Genomic DNA, 16,144 nt, shown 5'->3' with positions numbered 1-16,144 from the left:
TGCGGAGGCAACAGGCCTACAGCATGCCTTTATTTGTTTTCATTGAACAGCCATTAAAAGCCTATGTGTGCAATTGCCTGGTTTTGAATAATTTATGGTTTGTTCCATTTAACAAAATTTATGGTTTTAAAGAATGTTTTATTGCTGACATACGTTGCAGGGACTACTAGAACTACTGGTGTGATTTTATTCATCAAAGGGTTAATCAAGCATTAAGAGGAGATTTCAAAATATAGAGATATATATTGTGCATCACGATATAGCCTAAAAATATCGTGATATATATCGCCCAGCCCTATAAATACACACAAAAATAATGGAAAAAATTACATGAAAACATGTTTGCACATAGCAACACTGTTTTCAAGGAAATAACAAGACATGCTATAAATGGGTAATTAATCAATGTTCGATGTGAATGCCTTTACAACTTCTAACTTAAGGAAGGTTTAATGTTTGTTGTGAGCCAATTACGGCGGGTTGTTCGCTGGGTTGATGTGCAGGGTCAAGGGGTATGGAATCTTCTTGGGCTGGATGAGCGAGGCGTGGCGGTGGAGGATGGGTTCTTTCTTCTGAGGCAGCTGGTCACCTCACTTCTCTTACCACGGTCAAGGCGCTTTCCTTTGAGCGCTGGGACACTGCACTGCCTGGAGCAGAGGAGCAGCTCCATTGGTCTACAAGTATGAAGCCAGACTCAATGACGCCACATTATGTACTCAGACATTTTTAGGTCAAGAAATAGCATGTATGTAAATATGTTACCCTGACTCGATGGATGGTGGCCCATTTGGTCCCTGTGATCTCCTCCAGTTTATTTTGGGCACATGAAAGAATTTCTCCAGCAAGGCCCTGTTGATCAGAGCGGGGAAATCCTCTGCTGTGGACGTAGTGTCCGCGGTATCATCCACACATGGTCCCATTCTCCCCAACACCCCAACACTTCATCCTCTGTGGGCAGAGGGTTGAAGCGCCCACAGGAACAACACCAGTTTCTGGGGGTTCAACCTCCTGCCTGATGCCTCTCCCTCTCTCCCTGGAACCTCATCCACTCTTCAACTTCTACGTGCTCTTCATCCGTATACTCAAATAAATAAAAGTGGCCGTTGAAATCTAAGCAGTTATCAACATAAGCAAAAGTCTTATTCCTCTGTAGGGATTTTTTTGATAATATTGTCAGACACTTATAATACAAATCGGAGCATCTCAGTGGCAAAACAAGCACTAATAGGGCCTAGAGGACCTACGGGGTGAGCTTGCCCAAAGGATTATCTTGCAGCCAGTTCCATGAATTTCCGCTTCAACGTTTGCTAAATACTGGACCAATTTCAAAGATTGTCGGCCGCTTTGGTCACTAAGACTCAAAATGAGAGAACATTTTTATCCAGATTCAAAAATTCAGAATTGTTCCTTTAATTTAACCCCAAATTCCCATCTTTCAAAGGAAAACTCAACATTATTACGTCTTATTTTTAACTAAAATGTGGAAAGTTACCAAATTGTGGAAATCCTCTGTGGAATACAAGATGTCTGCTACTAAACTGTGAGTGGGAGTTTCCTTTTGCCTGCCCACCAAAGCTCAAGCTAGTGTGACGTGGGTTCTGATAACGTTTGACGTTGACCCTCAAACTTGCTCTTATGCAACCCATTTGTCTGTTTATTTCTAAAACCTTTTATGACTGTTGATACTGCTTGGATGGCAATCATTTTTTCCTTGTAGTAAGAAGTTTTGCCAAAATTGGGGTGGTGGTTTACTAAGCCAAACACAGGCTTCAGCAGGGCACATAATCCCCTACCGCACTATCCCCATGCATATAAAATAATGAAAGGCCAGACACACAAATGCAATCAAAGCTACTTTTATTGATTGAATGAATGAGTACTTCACATGCTGCAGTGGACACCTAACAAGATATTCATATTGTATGACTTCCTGCTATGAGCTTGGGTTTTTTCTCATTCCTCAGCATCCTTGGCCTAGAATAAAAGATAGTGGCAGATGAAACATAAATGACAAATCATTTGGATTTGACCAAAAAAAGAAGGTGAAGACATTATGTAGCACTCTGTGAAGCCAATGTTTTAGAATATTCTGCATATTCAGTGCCTGAGAAGAAGCAATGCCTGCATCAAGCTAAATGTTGTTTACTTTAAAAGACAGCCTAGCTTTGGTATAGTAGTAAGAACAATATTGCTAAATTGCTAACCTGTGTCTGGAGAAGGGTTTATTTTTAAGGGTTTAAAAATAGGAAACATGAAGCTTGAGAGAAGACTGAAGGAAGTTAGGGTTCTAGTCAACTACAGGGTTCTAGTGGCTTATAATGTTTTGGAGCCATATGATTAAAAGTATTGGCAAATATCCAAAAATTAATGACATGAATTAATTTATTATTTTTGTTACACCATTGCCTATTGTAAAGGATGTGGGATTTTCATTAAGAATATCTTTGGATTATCCCCGTCTTTATTGGCTGTGACCGAGTGTCTCTTGTTATGGTTGAGTGTATGCAATGGAAGTGGTTAGATTTGTTTAGCTCGATCATTCTGACCTGTTAATTGTGTGTTTCATTTAAAGGCTTTTAATATAAAGCATGTTGTTTTCTTTATTGTATGTTGATGTTACCTCAAATTATCAAAAGCGATGATTGCAGTTATCATTCTTCGCAAATAGTTTTTTTTTTTCATTTAACTTAACCCTAACGTTTTGTGTCATTTTATATATTATTTCTTTTTGGAAGGTATACCGTTAATATTCCTTTACAATTAGTGGATGCATTTTCAGTATTCATTACATAAATGTATGATTTATTTTATTTTTTCTAACTATTCAATGCGCTATTCACCCTATTTTACACAATTACAAAAACACATATTACATTACATATTTAGGAGAGGTCTACCTAATTAAGGCCCCAAATTACACCGAATGATTTTTAACAGCTATGGGGCTTTTTGGTAATTGTCATCAACAGGGACCAAGCATCTAACTGATACTTACTACCCCAAATAAACAATGTCAACTCTAGAGAAAAGTGGCCAATGACAAGGGGTGTTCTGATGTAGATGTTCCATGCTTGCTTTGCATCAGTGAGAAGGTGTAGCAGGCTGCACTGGTTTCTGAGGCTGAACAACATGGTGCCTCTCGCGTTTACAGCCTGCAAAGCATTTTGGTTTGATCTTTGTACTTAAGACAAAGTACAAAGAACCTGTAGGATAGTTGTAACAAACGATACTACACTAGTACTCTACGGCCCTGACGTATAGTGCTAGCAGCTAGCTAGGCTTATTTAAAACACAAGGTGCTACAGTTACCTTGCCAAATTCACGGCTCTTGGTTCTCAGTTTGTTGACCTGGGACTCAGAAACATCAGCGCGTTCCTGAGCTTCTTCCAGCTCGTGCTGAACCTTCCTGTACCTGGACAGGTGGGTGTTGGCCTGCTCCTCCTGTTTCATAAAATGTGTGTTAAATAGTGAACTGTTTAACCAAAACTTTGGTTTTATGAAGGGCAAAGGGATAGTGACTCACAGACTCCTCAGCCTGCCTCTTGTATGCCTTCATCTTTAGCTGCAGCTTGTCCACCAGATCTTGGAGTCTGCAGATGTTCTTCTTGTCCTCATCACACTGCAGGAACAGTAAATGTCAAGGGGATTAAATGGGAATTGGTATTCTATTAATGCAAATGATTTATTAAAAGCAAAAGAAATGTTGGACTGAGACCTCTAGGCTGGAGTGTTGGTAAGCAAGAGAGTATGAGCATTATAGTGAAATTCTCTACACACGTTGTAATGTACACTTTTAATTTCCTCAGTTTACTGCATATTGCATATATTATCAATAATGTTCCTCATATTGCACATTTCAATTTATTTCCTTTTTTCCATTTATTTTATATATGCCGTTTTGTTTTGCCTTACCTTTGGCACTATTTAGAATTGATTTATAGTAATAGTACTCTTATTTTACCTCATTTGATCCTTTTGTTCTTGTGTTAAGGAGATAACGCAATTTAGATTCCTCTGTATGTCTGGCACTTGAAATTGACAATATAGTTGACTTTGACTTTGACCTAACATTGGACAATTTGAATCATTTAAGTACACAATTCAACACAATACATACCAAAGGTGTACGTTGTTTTTAGATATTCTAATGCAGAAAGGATAAACATGATATCCCCCTTTCCCTCCAGACAACTTTATAAGATACGGTGACAAAATGTCATAGAACACTATGTTCAAGGTATGTTCAATTAAATGGTTTAAAAAATAAAATAAATATGACCACATTAAAGGTCCCATGGCGTGCTACTTTATGGATGCTTTAATATAGATATTAGTGGGCCCCTAACACAGTATATGAATACATTCCCGAATTTCAGCCGTGGTGCAGGATTACAGCCACTACGAGCCAGTGGCACATTGAGCTTTCCCCAAACGCGCCGTGTCGGTGTCTGTAGCTTTAATGCAAATGAGGAGGAGAGAGGCGGGTCAAGGAGGAGGGTGGGGGTGTGGCCCTGAGCAGCATGGGGCCACGGTACCATGCGCTCTGTTTACAGTGGATGTACCGCAATGGTGAGGCGCACACAGCCTTTAGCCGTGTTCTGTAAATATTCTAGAACACTCCGGGTGCTTTATATCTAAATAATATTATATTATACATAGATATCTATGCCATATAATATATATTATCACGGCCAAAAGCTGTGTGCAGCTCCAGACGATATTATGAATCTCAAACGTCGGGTTCTCCGACGTCTCTGGTACTTCCACTTCCACATCAATCTGAAGTAGACTGAACCGCGAAATGGAAGAGGAAGGGATTGTTGCCCGCGGTTGTCTCCCGCTGGAGCCTCGCTGCCCTTGGCAGTGGGCAGCACCGAAGCGGTGGTGCTTCAGTAGCGGGCAGCAACCGGCGTATCTGAGCTTTGTTTTTTCAAAGGCAGAGCAGGATAGCTAGTGCTTGTTTTACACCTAACGCAATTTCTAGCTACTAGCTACATAGGCAGGCTAGGGGAACTCATATTAAGGTCAGAAAACCTCATAAAGTGACATTTTCATGACATGGGACCTTTAAGTAATATATCAATTTTCAAAGCAACAGCAATTGCTTTGGCAATGAATGGAGCCCTATCAATCTATCCAAAGCATCAACATACCTGATATGATAGCTCCTTTACTTTCCTCTCATATTTGCGGACTCCCTTGACGGCATCCGACCCCCGCCTCTGTTCAGCCTCACATTCAGCCTCCAATTCACGAACCTGGGATGCAGATGGAAGGTTTTTTAATTGGACACGAACAAGCAAGCAAAACTAAAAATAGAGAACTGCCCACATTTTGCAATATTTCTCCAAACACCTACCCTAGCCTCCAGTTTCTGGAGCTGCTTCTTGCCTCCCTTCATGGCCAGGCTCTCAGCTTCATCCAGACGGTGCTGCAGGTCCTTCACTGTGACCTCCAGGTTCTTCTTCATCCTCTCCAGGTGAGAGCTGGTGTCCTGCTCCTTCTTCAACTCCTCCGCCATCATGGCAGCCTAACAGAACAACAAGAGGAGGCGTTGGAGTTTACACTCATCAATGATTGAAACCTGAGAGCTTCAACACAACAGGAATGTATTTGACTATGACTAAACTCACGTCAGTGATGGCCTTCTTGGCCTTCTCCTCTGCGTTTCTGGCTTCTTGAACCGTGTCTTCCACTTCTCCTTGGATCTGGACAAGGTCGGTCTCCAGCTTTTTCTTGGTGTTGATGAGGCTGGTGTTCTAAACCACAATGAGAACGGATTACATAATGTTCATTTTATTGTGCTCCTCCATGATGTCATGAAGGAACTCCTCTGTTACCTGGGAGTGGAGCAGTCCCACTCGCTCACTGGCGTCCAGCAGCTCCTGCTCAGCCACTTTGCGGCCCCTCTCAGTCTGCTCCAGTGCTGCCCTCAGCTCCTCGATCTCAGCCAACATCAGGTTGTTCCTGCGCTCCACCATGGCAACCTGCTCCTTCATGTCTTCTTGTCCTCTCAGGGCATCATCAAGGTGCAGTTGGGCATCCTGAAATAGGACGAGGGATGTTGGTCAACTGTAAATATTTAAAGTTTATTTGTTTAGAAACCCTATATTAAGCCTATGCTCTGAGTACCTTAAGCTGTCCCTGGACGTTTCTAAGTTGTTTCTGGGCTTCAGAAGCCTGGCGGTTGGCGTGGCTCAACTGGATCTCCATCTCGTTGAGATCTCCCTCCATCTTCTTCTTGATTCTCAGGGCATCATTTCTGCTCCTGATTTCTGAGTCCAAATTGCTCTGCATGGAGTCGATCACCCTCAGGCTGTTCCTCTTGATCTGCTCAATCTCCTCATCCTTCTCAGCAATCTTCCGGTCTACCTCCCCCTTGATCTGAGTAAGCTCCAGCTGAACGCGAAGAATCTTGGACTCCTCATGTTCCAAGGTAGCCTTGATGAAAGAAACATATTTGTGATGTGATGGGATTTTTTGAAACAAAGACTTAGAAATGTGACAATAGACCATACCTCTGCCTCCTCAAGAGAAGTCTGCAGTTCAGACTTCTCAATCTCTACAGTCTTTTTCCCCTTCTCAAGTTCATGAATGGTTTTACCAGTTTCTCCCATCTGCTCAGACAGGTCAGAGATCTCCTCTGTGAGGGAAAAGGTACAATCAATGTATTTGAGTTTGGTTTATTTTTTGGTTTGCAGTTAGCAAGCCGTTTGGCCACTAAATGCTAGTTGGTTTCAAATTATATATTTACGTTGCAGGTTCTTGTTCTCCCTCTTGAGGGTCTCAAGCTGGTCCAGAGATTCTTCATAGGAGTTCTTCAGCTTGAACATCTCAGTGCTCAGAGAACGAGCCTCTTTCTGAGCTCCCTCTAACTCAGCCTGGCTTTCCTCATATTTCTGCTTCCACTCAGCAAGAACCTGCAAGTTCAGAGAAAACGCTGAGCATCCTATTGTATTGACTGATCAATGTAGCAAGCTCATATGATATGATGGTCTCCCTGACAATCGGGTTGGTTACCCTTCAAAAACCTAACCACTAGTTCTTTTAATTCCTCTGAAGTGTTTTTTACCAATTTATGCCGCTTTTCTTTTTTTAAATTTTTTTTTGAAGAAAAAAATTTAAAAAAAGAAAAGCGGCATAAATTGGTAAAAAACACTTCAGAGGAATTAAAAGAACTAGTACACAAATCTATGAGACGCTACAAAATGCTAAGTGCTATTTTTAAGTTCCAGGACGTACAACATACAATTAATCCGTACGGTGGGTGTTTTTAGGAGGGTAAGGGAACTCTGACCAAATTAGTCTGTTGTCGTTACACCCCTAGTACCTTGTCAAAGTTCCTCTGTTTCTTGTCGAGGTTGGCCGCCAGAGCATTAGCTCTCTCCACATCAATCATCAGGTCTTCCACCTCACCAAGCAGCCTCTGTTTAGTCTTTTCCAGAGAGGCACATTTGGAATTCGTGGCCTCTACAGACTCCTCTGCATCCTGAAGACGCTGGGCAAGCTTTTTCCTGAATCAGAAATCACATTTAGCACCAGGCCTACACCATAACCAGTACAGCCCTACAGATAGAGAGGAAAACGCATTGATTTACTTTGCTTCCTCCAGTTCCTCAGTGCGCTGAATGGCGTCAGTCTCGTATTTGCTCCTCCACTGAGCCACCTCGCTGTTGGCCTTGGACATCCCCCGCTGCAGCTCTGCCTTGGCCTCCTGCTCCTCCTCAAACTGCTCTCGGAGCAGGTCGCAGTCATGGCGAGACGACTGGACCGCATGGGCGAGGGCGTTCTTGGCCTGTATTCAGATAAAAAAATTATAATATCTATATCCACCTTTGTTGTGGATGTTTTTAGTCTTGAATAAAGTTTGCTGTGATATCGTTAAACAATACCTTGACTTCCTCCTCAATGTGTCTCTTCAACTCCTCAACCTGCTGAGTGTAAGCCTGCTTGCCTCGTGTCAGCTGAGAAATAAGCGCTTCTTTCTCCTCCTGCTGGCGGCCGAATTCACCTAAATAGAAAACACATGTTGTTCAAAATGAAGTCCCCAAGTCCATCACCATTACATCATTGAGTTTGGTGCTTGATAATCACGCTAAATTATTCAAAACGTTAATCTGGGTTTAAAAAGAAGTACTTTGGAAGAACATAAAACATAAATATTTAAAATAGACAATTTATATTCAATATTTGGAGATCTTTGAGATTGCCACTTTAAAGGAGAAGCAAGTTCCAAAAAATCATTTTTCTTTTTTTGAAAACGGTCCGGTCTGTCCTAGAAGTGTTGGTGAACATTGCTATTTTTATATTGTTATTTTTGACTAAAATAAAAAAGTAAAATACAAGACGTCTGCTACTTCCGGGTATTTTTCAGAGTGGCATTCTTCTATAGGCCACAACACCTCCTCGCAGTTAATCCAACCAATATCTCATGTTTTTTCACAGCAGGCCTCATGTTTACGTACCCTTTAAACATTTGATGTTTATTTCTTACCATTTTCTGTTTGCAGTCTTGCCCTTTGCACACTTAGATCGTTAAGTTGTCGGACATGCTCGTCATTTTTGCTCTTGAGCTCACTCAGTTGATCCTCAAGGGTACGAGCCATTTTTTCAAGATTTGCCTAAAATTGATAGAAATTAACATGAAACCAACGTTACATGTGTTGGTGAACAGTTCTGTGTTCTTTTTGGGGAAGGGAAATGTTGAGCATCTTAATGCTGCTTTGGGGGTGTTTTCGATAATCCCACTCTCAATAGCAGCTAATGTAGTTTGAATGTTTTTTCCAGTTTCAAACGTCACGTCCTTCAAAATGTCCAAAATGTAACTATGTAGCTATAAACAAATTATCCACACACAAAAAGTATCCACATACACTGGTCCCGAACCAACCATACTCATCTTAAACCACTCGAATAACTGTACAAAAAATAACTAAAAACAAGACTTATCATTTCGCTAGGTCGGTCTATAAGAGGGGAGTGCAATATTCTGTTGTGGATTAGTGCCTTAAGCCTGGTCTGGTCTGCCAGAGGTGCAAGAGAGTGGAATAGAACTTCAAATCACATCAGACAACTAAACGCTTAAATATATTTCAGTACCTAATTAAAACATTGAATGATTAATGCATACACATGTGAGCATGTAAATCAAATCAAATACAATCAAATACCTTTGACTTAGCGACAGCCTCCATGTTGCTGGAGAGGTCATCGATCTCCATCTTGTATTCGCTCTTCTCCTTCTCCAGCTTCTGCTTGACCCGCTGGAGGTTGTCGATCTGCTCTCCCAGCTCAGCCACGCTGTCGGCCTGCTTCTTCCTCAGCGCTGCAGAGGTGGCCTCATGCTGCAGGGTCGACTCCTCCAGGTCACGACGCAGCTTCTGGAACTCAGCCTCGCGCTTCTTGTTCATCTCGATCTGAAGAGAAGTGGCTCCGCCGGCCTCCTCCAGCCTCTCACTGATCTCCTCAAGTTCCCTGGAGAGATCAGACCTCTGCTTCTCCACCTTGGCCCGAGCGGCACGCTCAGCCTCAATCTCCTCCTCCAGCTCCTCAATGCGAGCCTGTCAAAATGGTTTAAAAGTTAACATGTAAGTAAGGAGGATGGATGATGTTGGACTCTACTCTACTGGATTCCATTCAACACACCTGAAGTTCTTTGATCTTTTTCTGAAATTGAGCTGAAAGTGTTTGCTCATCCTCAATCTTGTTTAGAAGCTGGCTTGTTTCAAAGTCCCTCCTAGATGTGGCAAAAGATATATAAGGACACTGTGATCACCCATTCATACATCTCTCAAAAGGCAATGCAAGGATGTTAGTTGACTCACTTCTTTATTTTCTCATCTGATTGCTGCTTGTCATTCTCCAGGTCCATGATGGACTCCTGGGCCAGTTTAAGATCTCCTTCAAGCTTTCTTTTGGCCCGCTCAAGGTCCATTCGAAGCTTTTTCTCTTGCTCAAGGGAACCTTCAAGCTGTTAAAGATAAAAATTGCTAGAATGCTATAGACATTCTCGGCATATCGTCAATCAATTTTATTTTAAAATGGTCCTTTATTGTATGACTCACATCATCCACTTGCTGCTCCAGTTTACACTTGGCTTTGCTCAGAGTGTTGACCTTGTCTTCCTCTGCCTGGAGGTCATCGAGGGTCTGCTGGTGAGCTTCTTGGAGGGCTTTCTTCTCCTTGGTCAACTTGGCGATGATCTCATCTTGAGATGACATCTCCTCTGTGAGGTTTTTGACCTAAACATTCAGATATCAATTTTAATAACCTAAAATCATTTGGGCTTCATTGTAGGAAAATCATTAAAATGATCAATAAAGCAACCTTGTTCTCAGTGGCATGTTTCTCCTTCTCCACTTTGGCCAAGGTCAGCTCCAGGTCATCAATGTCCTTCTTGAGCTCAGAACACTCATCTTCCAGCTTCCTCTTCTTGGCCGTCAGCTCAGAATTGACCTCCTCCTCATCCTCTAGTCTCTCAGACGTCTCTTTGAGTCTGGCCTCCAGCTGTATCTTACTCTTAATGAGGCCCTCGCATCTTTCTTCTGAATCCGACAAGTTTTCAGCTTCCTTTAAAAGGGATCATGAATTAAATTTACAGTAGACACTTATTTGATAATTTCTTGTTGAGGAAACCGTAGAGCTCTCTCAGTGTTACTCACAGATTGAACTTGTAGTAGGAGGTCATTCTTTTCCTGAAGCAGGGAAACCATTTTTTCCTCCAGATCCTTTTTCTTTGAAAGAGCTTTGGCAAGATCTTCCTTGGTCTTCTCAAAGGTCTCCTTCATTTGAGCCATCTCCTTTTCAGTCTCAGCACTCTTCAGCAGTGGCTTGATCTTGAAGTAGACCTTCATCCATGGCCATGTTTTGACGTTCATGAATGAGCGGATGTTGTACTGGATGGTAAAGATGGCCTCTCTAAAAAAAGATTCAGGTAATTATCTTAGGTCTGCAAAGTTAGAGTTAGGTGCCAAAATAGGTTTCAGGCATATAATGTATAAACAATACACAAATTATGTTTACCTTCTCTCCATCATTTTGACAAATTCTTTCCTCATGTTGAATCCCCTGCAGAGAGCCTGAGTCAAGGTGACCAGCGCAGCGAGTTTCTCATCTCTCATCTCCTCTAGAGCACCCAGGAGACCAGCTTTGAAGAACACCTGAGAACAGTAGTTTAAATCGGATCATGCCTATGTTCCCTCAGGAAATACTTCCCCCATTCTCGCTCCAGAAAGTGGGTATAACATGTGAGGTCAACAATGTGACCAGATCCACTTCAGTGACCTTCTGGAATAACAGGAAGTGTGTGGAGCTTGGTACTACTTTAGTGTAAAAAGGGTGTGTGACATCATGAAACCACATAGAGCAGAACTGAGACAAGGTAAGGCTGAGGGACCAAAGGGCTGAGGGGATTTAGGACCGGTCCCATCTAAATCATCATACAGTGTCATACAAAGTCTGAAAAGTTAAATCGATGCTACCTTGGTGTGTCCAAACTTGTACTGAGTGCTGTCAACATCAATGGAGCCCAAAAGTTTCTCTGAGGCCTTCTTGTTGTCAATGAATTGTCCCTCAGGGATGACACTGGCATTCAATACTTTGTATCTGCAATGATTGAAGAGGAGATTGATTTTGCTTCCATCACATGATGGACCATGCTGATGTGGAATAGCAGGTTAGGACAGTAGCTTAATCGCTACCTCTGCTTGAAGTCACCATAGAGGACTCTGCTGGGGAAGCCCTTTCTGCAGATTCTGATACCTTCCAGCACACCATTACACCTCAGCTGGTGGATGACCAGGAAGTTCTCCATCAGACCTTTGAGACAAATTAGTCCATTAAGTTTCCTTAAGTTTCCTTATTTTCAAAAGCACTGTTTATATTACATAATAAATTTTGAAGGTAAACAAACCTGGAGTTTTTGATTCGTTTGGAATCAAACAACGCACAAAGTGTGGATGTGTGCTTCTCAAGTTGGTCATCAGCTTGCCCAAATTTTCCTAAAATAAGTACATAATCCAATGTTACAAATACCAAAAAAAAAGGTATTTATTCAATTTTCAACCTAATGATGCACATGTTTAAGAGAAACCGAAAAAGGACGTTTTTTGTTCAGTATTTAATTATGTCAACTTTGGCCTACTGGATGACGATAACTTTGTGTACATGGGGATACCTAATGTTGTTATAAAATTCCATTTGGCTGTATAAATGTATACATATGTAAGGCACAGACAATGGATGGGTACTGGTGGAAACAGCTCTGCTCTCACCCTGAACAGGGCCGACACCGTCTGGAACGAACCACCCTTCTTCTTAGCACCCTTCTTACTACCAGCATCAGCTGTTAAATCCCATTTTAATCAGTTATTGCAGGTCATACACGATTAGTACCATTCCTTTGAAAAGTAGCAATATACATTTCCTTCATTTGGTTAATAAAATAATATATGATATGATATGATGTACCGTCTGGCAGGGCATGGGACGCATACAGCAGAGCCAGCAGTTTAACTGAGGACTTCTGGTAGAGCTGAACCACAGAGTCGTTCAGGGGGTCCTTGTTCTTGTCCAGCCAGCCGGTGATGTTGTAGTCCACAGTGCCGGCATAGTGCACCAGGGAAAAGTGGGCCTCAGCTTTGCCTTTGGCTGGCTTTGGTTTCTCAAAGGCCTTGGTTTTGCCAAGGTGCTGGTCATGCAGTTTGTTCTTGAAGGTGGTGTCTGAGGCCTTGGGGAACATGCACTCCTCTTCAAGGATGGAGAAGATGCCCATTGGCTGTCATTTGGATGGAAGTGAAGTGTTGATCAGTAAATTTACTTAACCCTATATGATAATGGATTTACACTCATTCAAAATTTTCTAAAAGAGAACGTACCTTCTCAATAAGCTCAATGCAGGCCGCCAGGTCCATACCAAAGTCAATGAACTCCCATTCAATTCCTTCTTTCTTGTACTCTTCTTGCTCCAGTACAAACATGTGGTGGTTGAAAAACTGTTGCAGTTTCTCATTGGTGAAGTTGATGCACAGCTGCTCCAAGCTGTTGTACTTTGGGGTCAGAGGGTTACAGTAAGGACATAGTGCAATTGTTTGTGCTTCTTCCAACACAAAACATCAAAATGATTACTTTGTAGAGATCACTTACATTAAAAATTTCAAACCCAGCGATGTCCAACACACCGATGAAGAATTGCCTAGGCTGCTTTGTGTCCAGCATCTCATTGATTCTGACGACCATCCACAAGAACATTTTCTCATAGACTGACTTGCAGAGAGCCATCACTGAGTTATGAACCTACCAATTTTAGAGAAAAGGGGAAGGGATTGTTAGACATAATATGAATGAAACATGATACATGGAAATTCCTTTCTTTACTTTCAAATGTACTTATAATTTACCTGTGGACACGTTTGACCTTTGGTGACGTACTCGTTCCCAACCTTCACTCTGGGGTAACACAGAGCCTTGAGGACATCCGCAGAGTTCAGACCCATGAGATAGCCAATTTTGTCTGCCTCTGAAGCCATCAACACAAAATAAATGCATTTAGTGTGAAATACATTTTCTGTTCAATAAAACCAAAAAATTATGGAAAAACGTAAGCTATCCATTTTTGGGGTTTGTACCCTCATTGCCATCAGGCTCAGCCTGCTCTTCACGCTGCTTCTGCTTGAACTTCATGTTCCCATGATGCATCACGGCACCGGTCAGCTTGTAGATGCCAATCTTCTCATCAGCAGTGAAGCCCAGGATGTCAATGGCAACCTGGGATCCAAATAAATATTTATCAAAATCAACCAACCTAATTTAGAATGACTGGTGAATGCTTTAAAAAAATGAAGTTTACATCAGTGGCGATGAATTCTTCAACATCATCGATACTCTTGACAGTGATTTCACCTTGACTGATCATGTGATAGTCAAATGGGTTTTTGGTAATGAGAAGAGCATCTGGAAAACAAACCAACCAAATATCTCAAAAAGAGAAATACATGATAATTGTTTGTAACCCACACTCAATATGGAAAATAAGAATGACATGATTTACCCTACCTATTAGCTCAGGCTTGTGGCCGGTCATGAGCTGATAGAAGATATGGTAGCTTCTCTCGGCAGACAGCTGGAACGTCACCCTTGACTTCTCAAGAAGATCTGTGTAACAAGATACAAGCAATGCATGGCTTTATAAACAGGTTCCAACGATAAACATATTAATATAATAAGCAAAATAACTTACATGTTTCAATATCTGCTGATGCCAACTTTCCAGAAGTCGCAAAGTGAATTCTGATGAATTTTCCCTATTCAGAGAAGGATTCAGAAGTGCACAATATAAGCCTTGCTTTGATTAATAGATGTGGCCACCATATGAACAGTATTTTAAAATCTGATTGTTTTAATTATTTTACAATAAACACAAACTTACAAAGCGGGAAGAGTTGTCATTTCTCACAGTCTTGGCGTTACCATAGGCCTCAAGCAAAGGGTTTGCTGCGATGATTTGATCTTCCAGCGACCCCTGCAAAAGACACTCTGTTGGTTTCAGCACTTCATAGCTGCTCCAATATTGAAAGCTAGGGTTGTTCTGTTCTCAGCCTCACTTGGAGGTCAATTAGGATGAAAGTGACCTCCAACTGAGGATGTACGATAAGTTCTCTAATGTAAGAATGTACGATAAGTTCTCTAATGTAAGAATAGAAGATGACGTCACGGTTCCCGACCTGCATCTTTCCAGCAACCTGCTCGGTTTTCTTGGGTCCAGATACAGCGATTGTTGCAAAGTACTGGATGACACGCTTGGTGTTCACAGTCTTCCCTGCACCAGATTCTCCACTTGGGGATCAAAGAAGTATTAGCTACAATAAGGCAATGCCATATTATTGTCATATATTTACTTTTTGTATTGGATGATTACTTACGTGATCAGGATTGACTGATTTTCTCTGTCTGTATTAGATGTACATTGAAAAAGGGAAGAATTAGCATTACCATTTGGTGAAACATCTATACGTTAGCTAAAATCTTAAATAGTTGTATACCTGTGAGCATGGCCTGATAGGCGTTGTCGGAGATGGAGAAGATGTGGGGCGGAGCCTCAATCCTCTTCTTGCCCCTGTAGGCGTTCACCACGGAGGAGTCGTACACTGGGAGCCACTTGTAGGGGTTCACAGTGACGCAGAAGAGCCCAGAGTACGTCTGTCTCCACCAGGACACACATGTCAGCATGACCTTATGACCTTATACCACTAAAGGCTTCCACGTGCATTGAGGGCTGAGACTCACGTAGATCATCCATGCTGCGTAGCGCTCTTTGAGGTTATACAGCACGGTAGGCTCATTGAGGTGGGTCATCATGGCCATGTCCTCAATCTTGTCGTACTTTGGGGGATTCATGGGGTAGATTTCCTCCTCTTTTACAGTGAGGGTCTATTGGGAATACATAACAGCATATAAAACAAGCTGCCGTATTATTGGTTCACTGTTAAAAAGAGAGTGGATTCAGAGTCCTACCTTCCCACAGAGAGTCTTGACGGTGGCTTTGCCCCCGTCTCGGCCCTGGAGAACTCCCTTGAGGTACATCTCCTTGGGCTCCGACACAAAGAAGGCGGTCTTGGCGTCGAAGGGGCTGGTCTGGGCCTCGAGCCTCTCTTTCTCCGGCTTCCGGAGGTACACCGCGGCATCACCGAAACACTGCATGTCACTGTCCCCCATGGTGGCTCCTCAAGCTGCTGTATTCTCTACCTTGAAGTACACCCGGCTAGTAGAGGTGGGATTCCTGGAAGGAACAGTTAAGAATTCTGCTGAGAGATGATTGAATAAATTGGATTAAATTGACTTTTTTCAGGAATATCTTTGCGATCTCTCTGCACTATTGGAACAAAAGAACACCTAACCAAAGAGATTTCAAACTATAATTGATTATAGATTGAGTCCAATCAAATACTTCTTTGCTTTAGTGTTAAATTAGAAATGTTATCTTTGTCATAGAATATAATTTCTTGCAAACAAATATCTTAATTCAGTCATCGTTCTCACTCATCAATCAAAGTGTGAGCTGATGAGCAACTTACGTTCTCTGTGCTCTGCCTGGGGAGGAGAGTCTCTCTGTCTTTTATAAGGAAGTATTTGGAGGCCACACCACACG

The 16,144-nt window shown here is 42.0% G+C and overlaps 1 protein-coding gene across 1 annotated transcript; it reads right to left on the bottom strand.

Annotated features, from left to right (window-relative positions):
- Positions 1–1,840: 1,840 nt before the first annotated feature.
- On the bottom strand, positions 1,841–16,144 carry LOC307079360 (myosin heavy chain, fast skeletal muscle). Its single transcript, XM_079741648.1, has 40 exons — positions 16,071–16,144; positions 15,511–15,775; positions 15,283–15,426; positions 15,039–15,195; positions 14,919–14,946; positions 14,721–14,832; positions 14,426–14,518; positions 14,237–14,300; positions 14,053–14,151; positions 13,847–13,950; positions 13,626–13,764; positions 13,398–13,516; positions 13,144–13,293; positions 12,876–13,046; positions 12,469–12,775; positions 12,273–12,343; positions 11,912–11,999; positions 11,700–11,817; positions 11,481–11,604; positions 11,023–11,159; positions 10,662–10,917; positions 10,327–10,569; positions 10,065–10,241; positions 9,825–9,970; positions 9,646–9,736; positions 9,171–9,560; positions 8,495–8,621; positions 7,893–8,011; positions 7,599–7,795; positions 7,331–7,514; positions 6,755–6,920; positions 6,519–6,643; positions 6,133–6,441; positions 5,841–6,044; positions 5,634–5,759; positions 5,360–5,530; positions 5,154–5,258; positions 3,524–3,619; positions 3,310–3,441; positions 1,841–1,974 (listed from the first exon to the last, which is right to left on the bottom strand). Exons 2-40 carry the CDS (start codon positions 15,709–15,711, stop codon positions 1,954–1,956), a joined length of 5,811 nt encoding a protein of 1,936 aa, XP_079597774.1. The 5' UTR covers positions 15,712–15,775; positions 16,071–16,144; the 3' UTR covers positions 1,841–1,953.

Source organism: Pollachius pollachius, assembly GCF_949987615.1.
Source record: "Pollachius pollachius genome assembly, chromosome: 8".
In the NCBI taxonomy this organism is placed as follows: Eukaryota; Metazoa; Chordata; class Actinopteri; order Gadiformes; family Gadidae; genus Pollachius; species Pollachius pollachius.
The sequence above is the reverse complement of the archived record's forward strand: the minus strand, read 5'-3'. Positions and strand labels throughout refer to the sequence as shown.

Excerpts from the sequence above, each read along its gene's own strand:
- LOC307079360 (XM_079741648.1), bottom strand. The coding sequence starts at position 15,711 with ATGGGGGACAGTGACATGCAGTGTTTCGGTGATGCCGCGGTGTACCTC. Across the intron at positions 14,947-15,038 it reads CTATCAGGCCATGCTCACAG|ACAGAGAAAATCAGTCAATC; the intron begins GTATACAACTAT and ends CATCTAATACAG. Across the intron at positions 3,620-5,153 it reads TAAAGGAGCTATCATATCAG|TGTGATGAGGACAAGAAGAA; the intron begins GTATGTTGATGC and ends CTGTTCCTGCAG.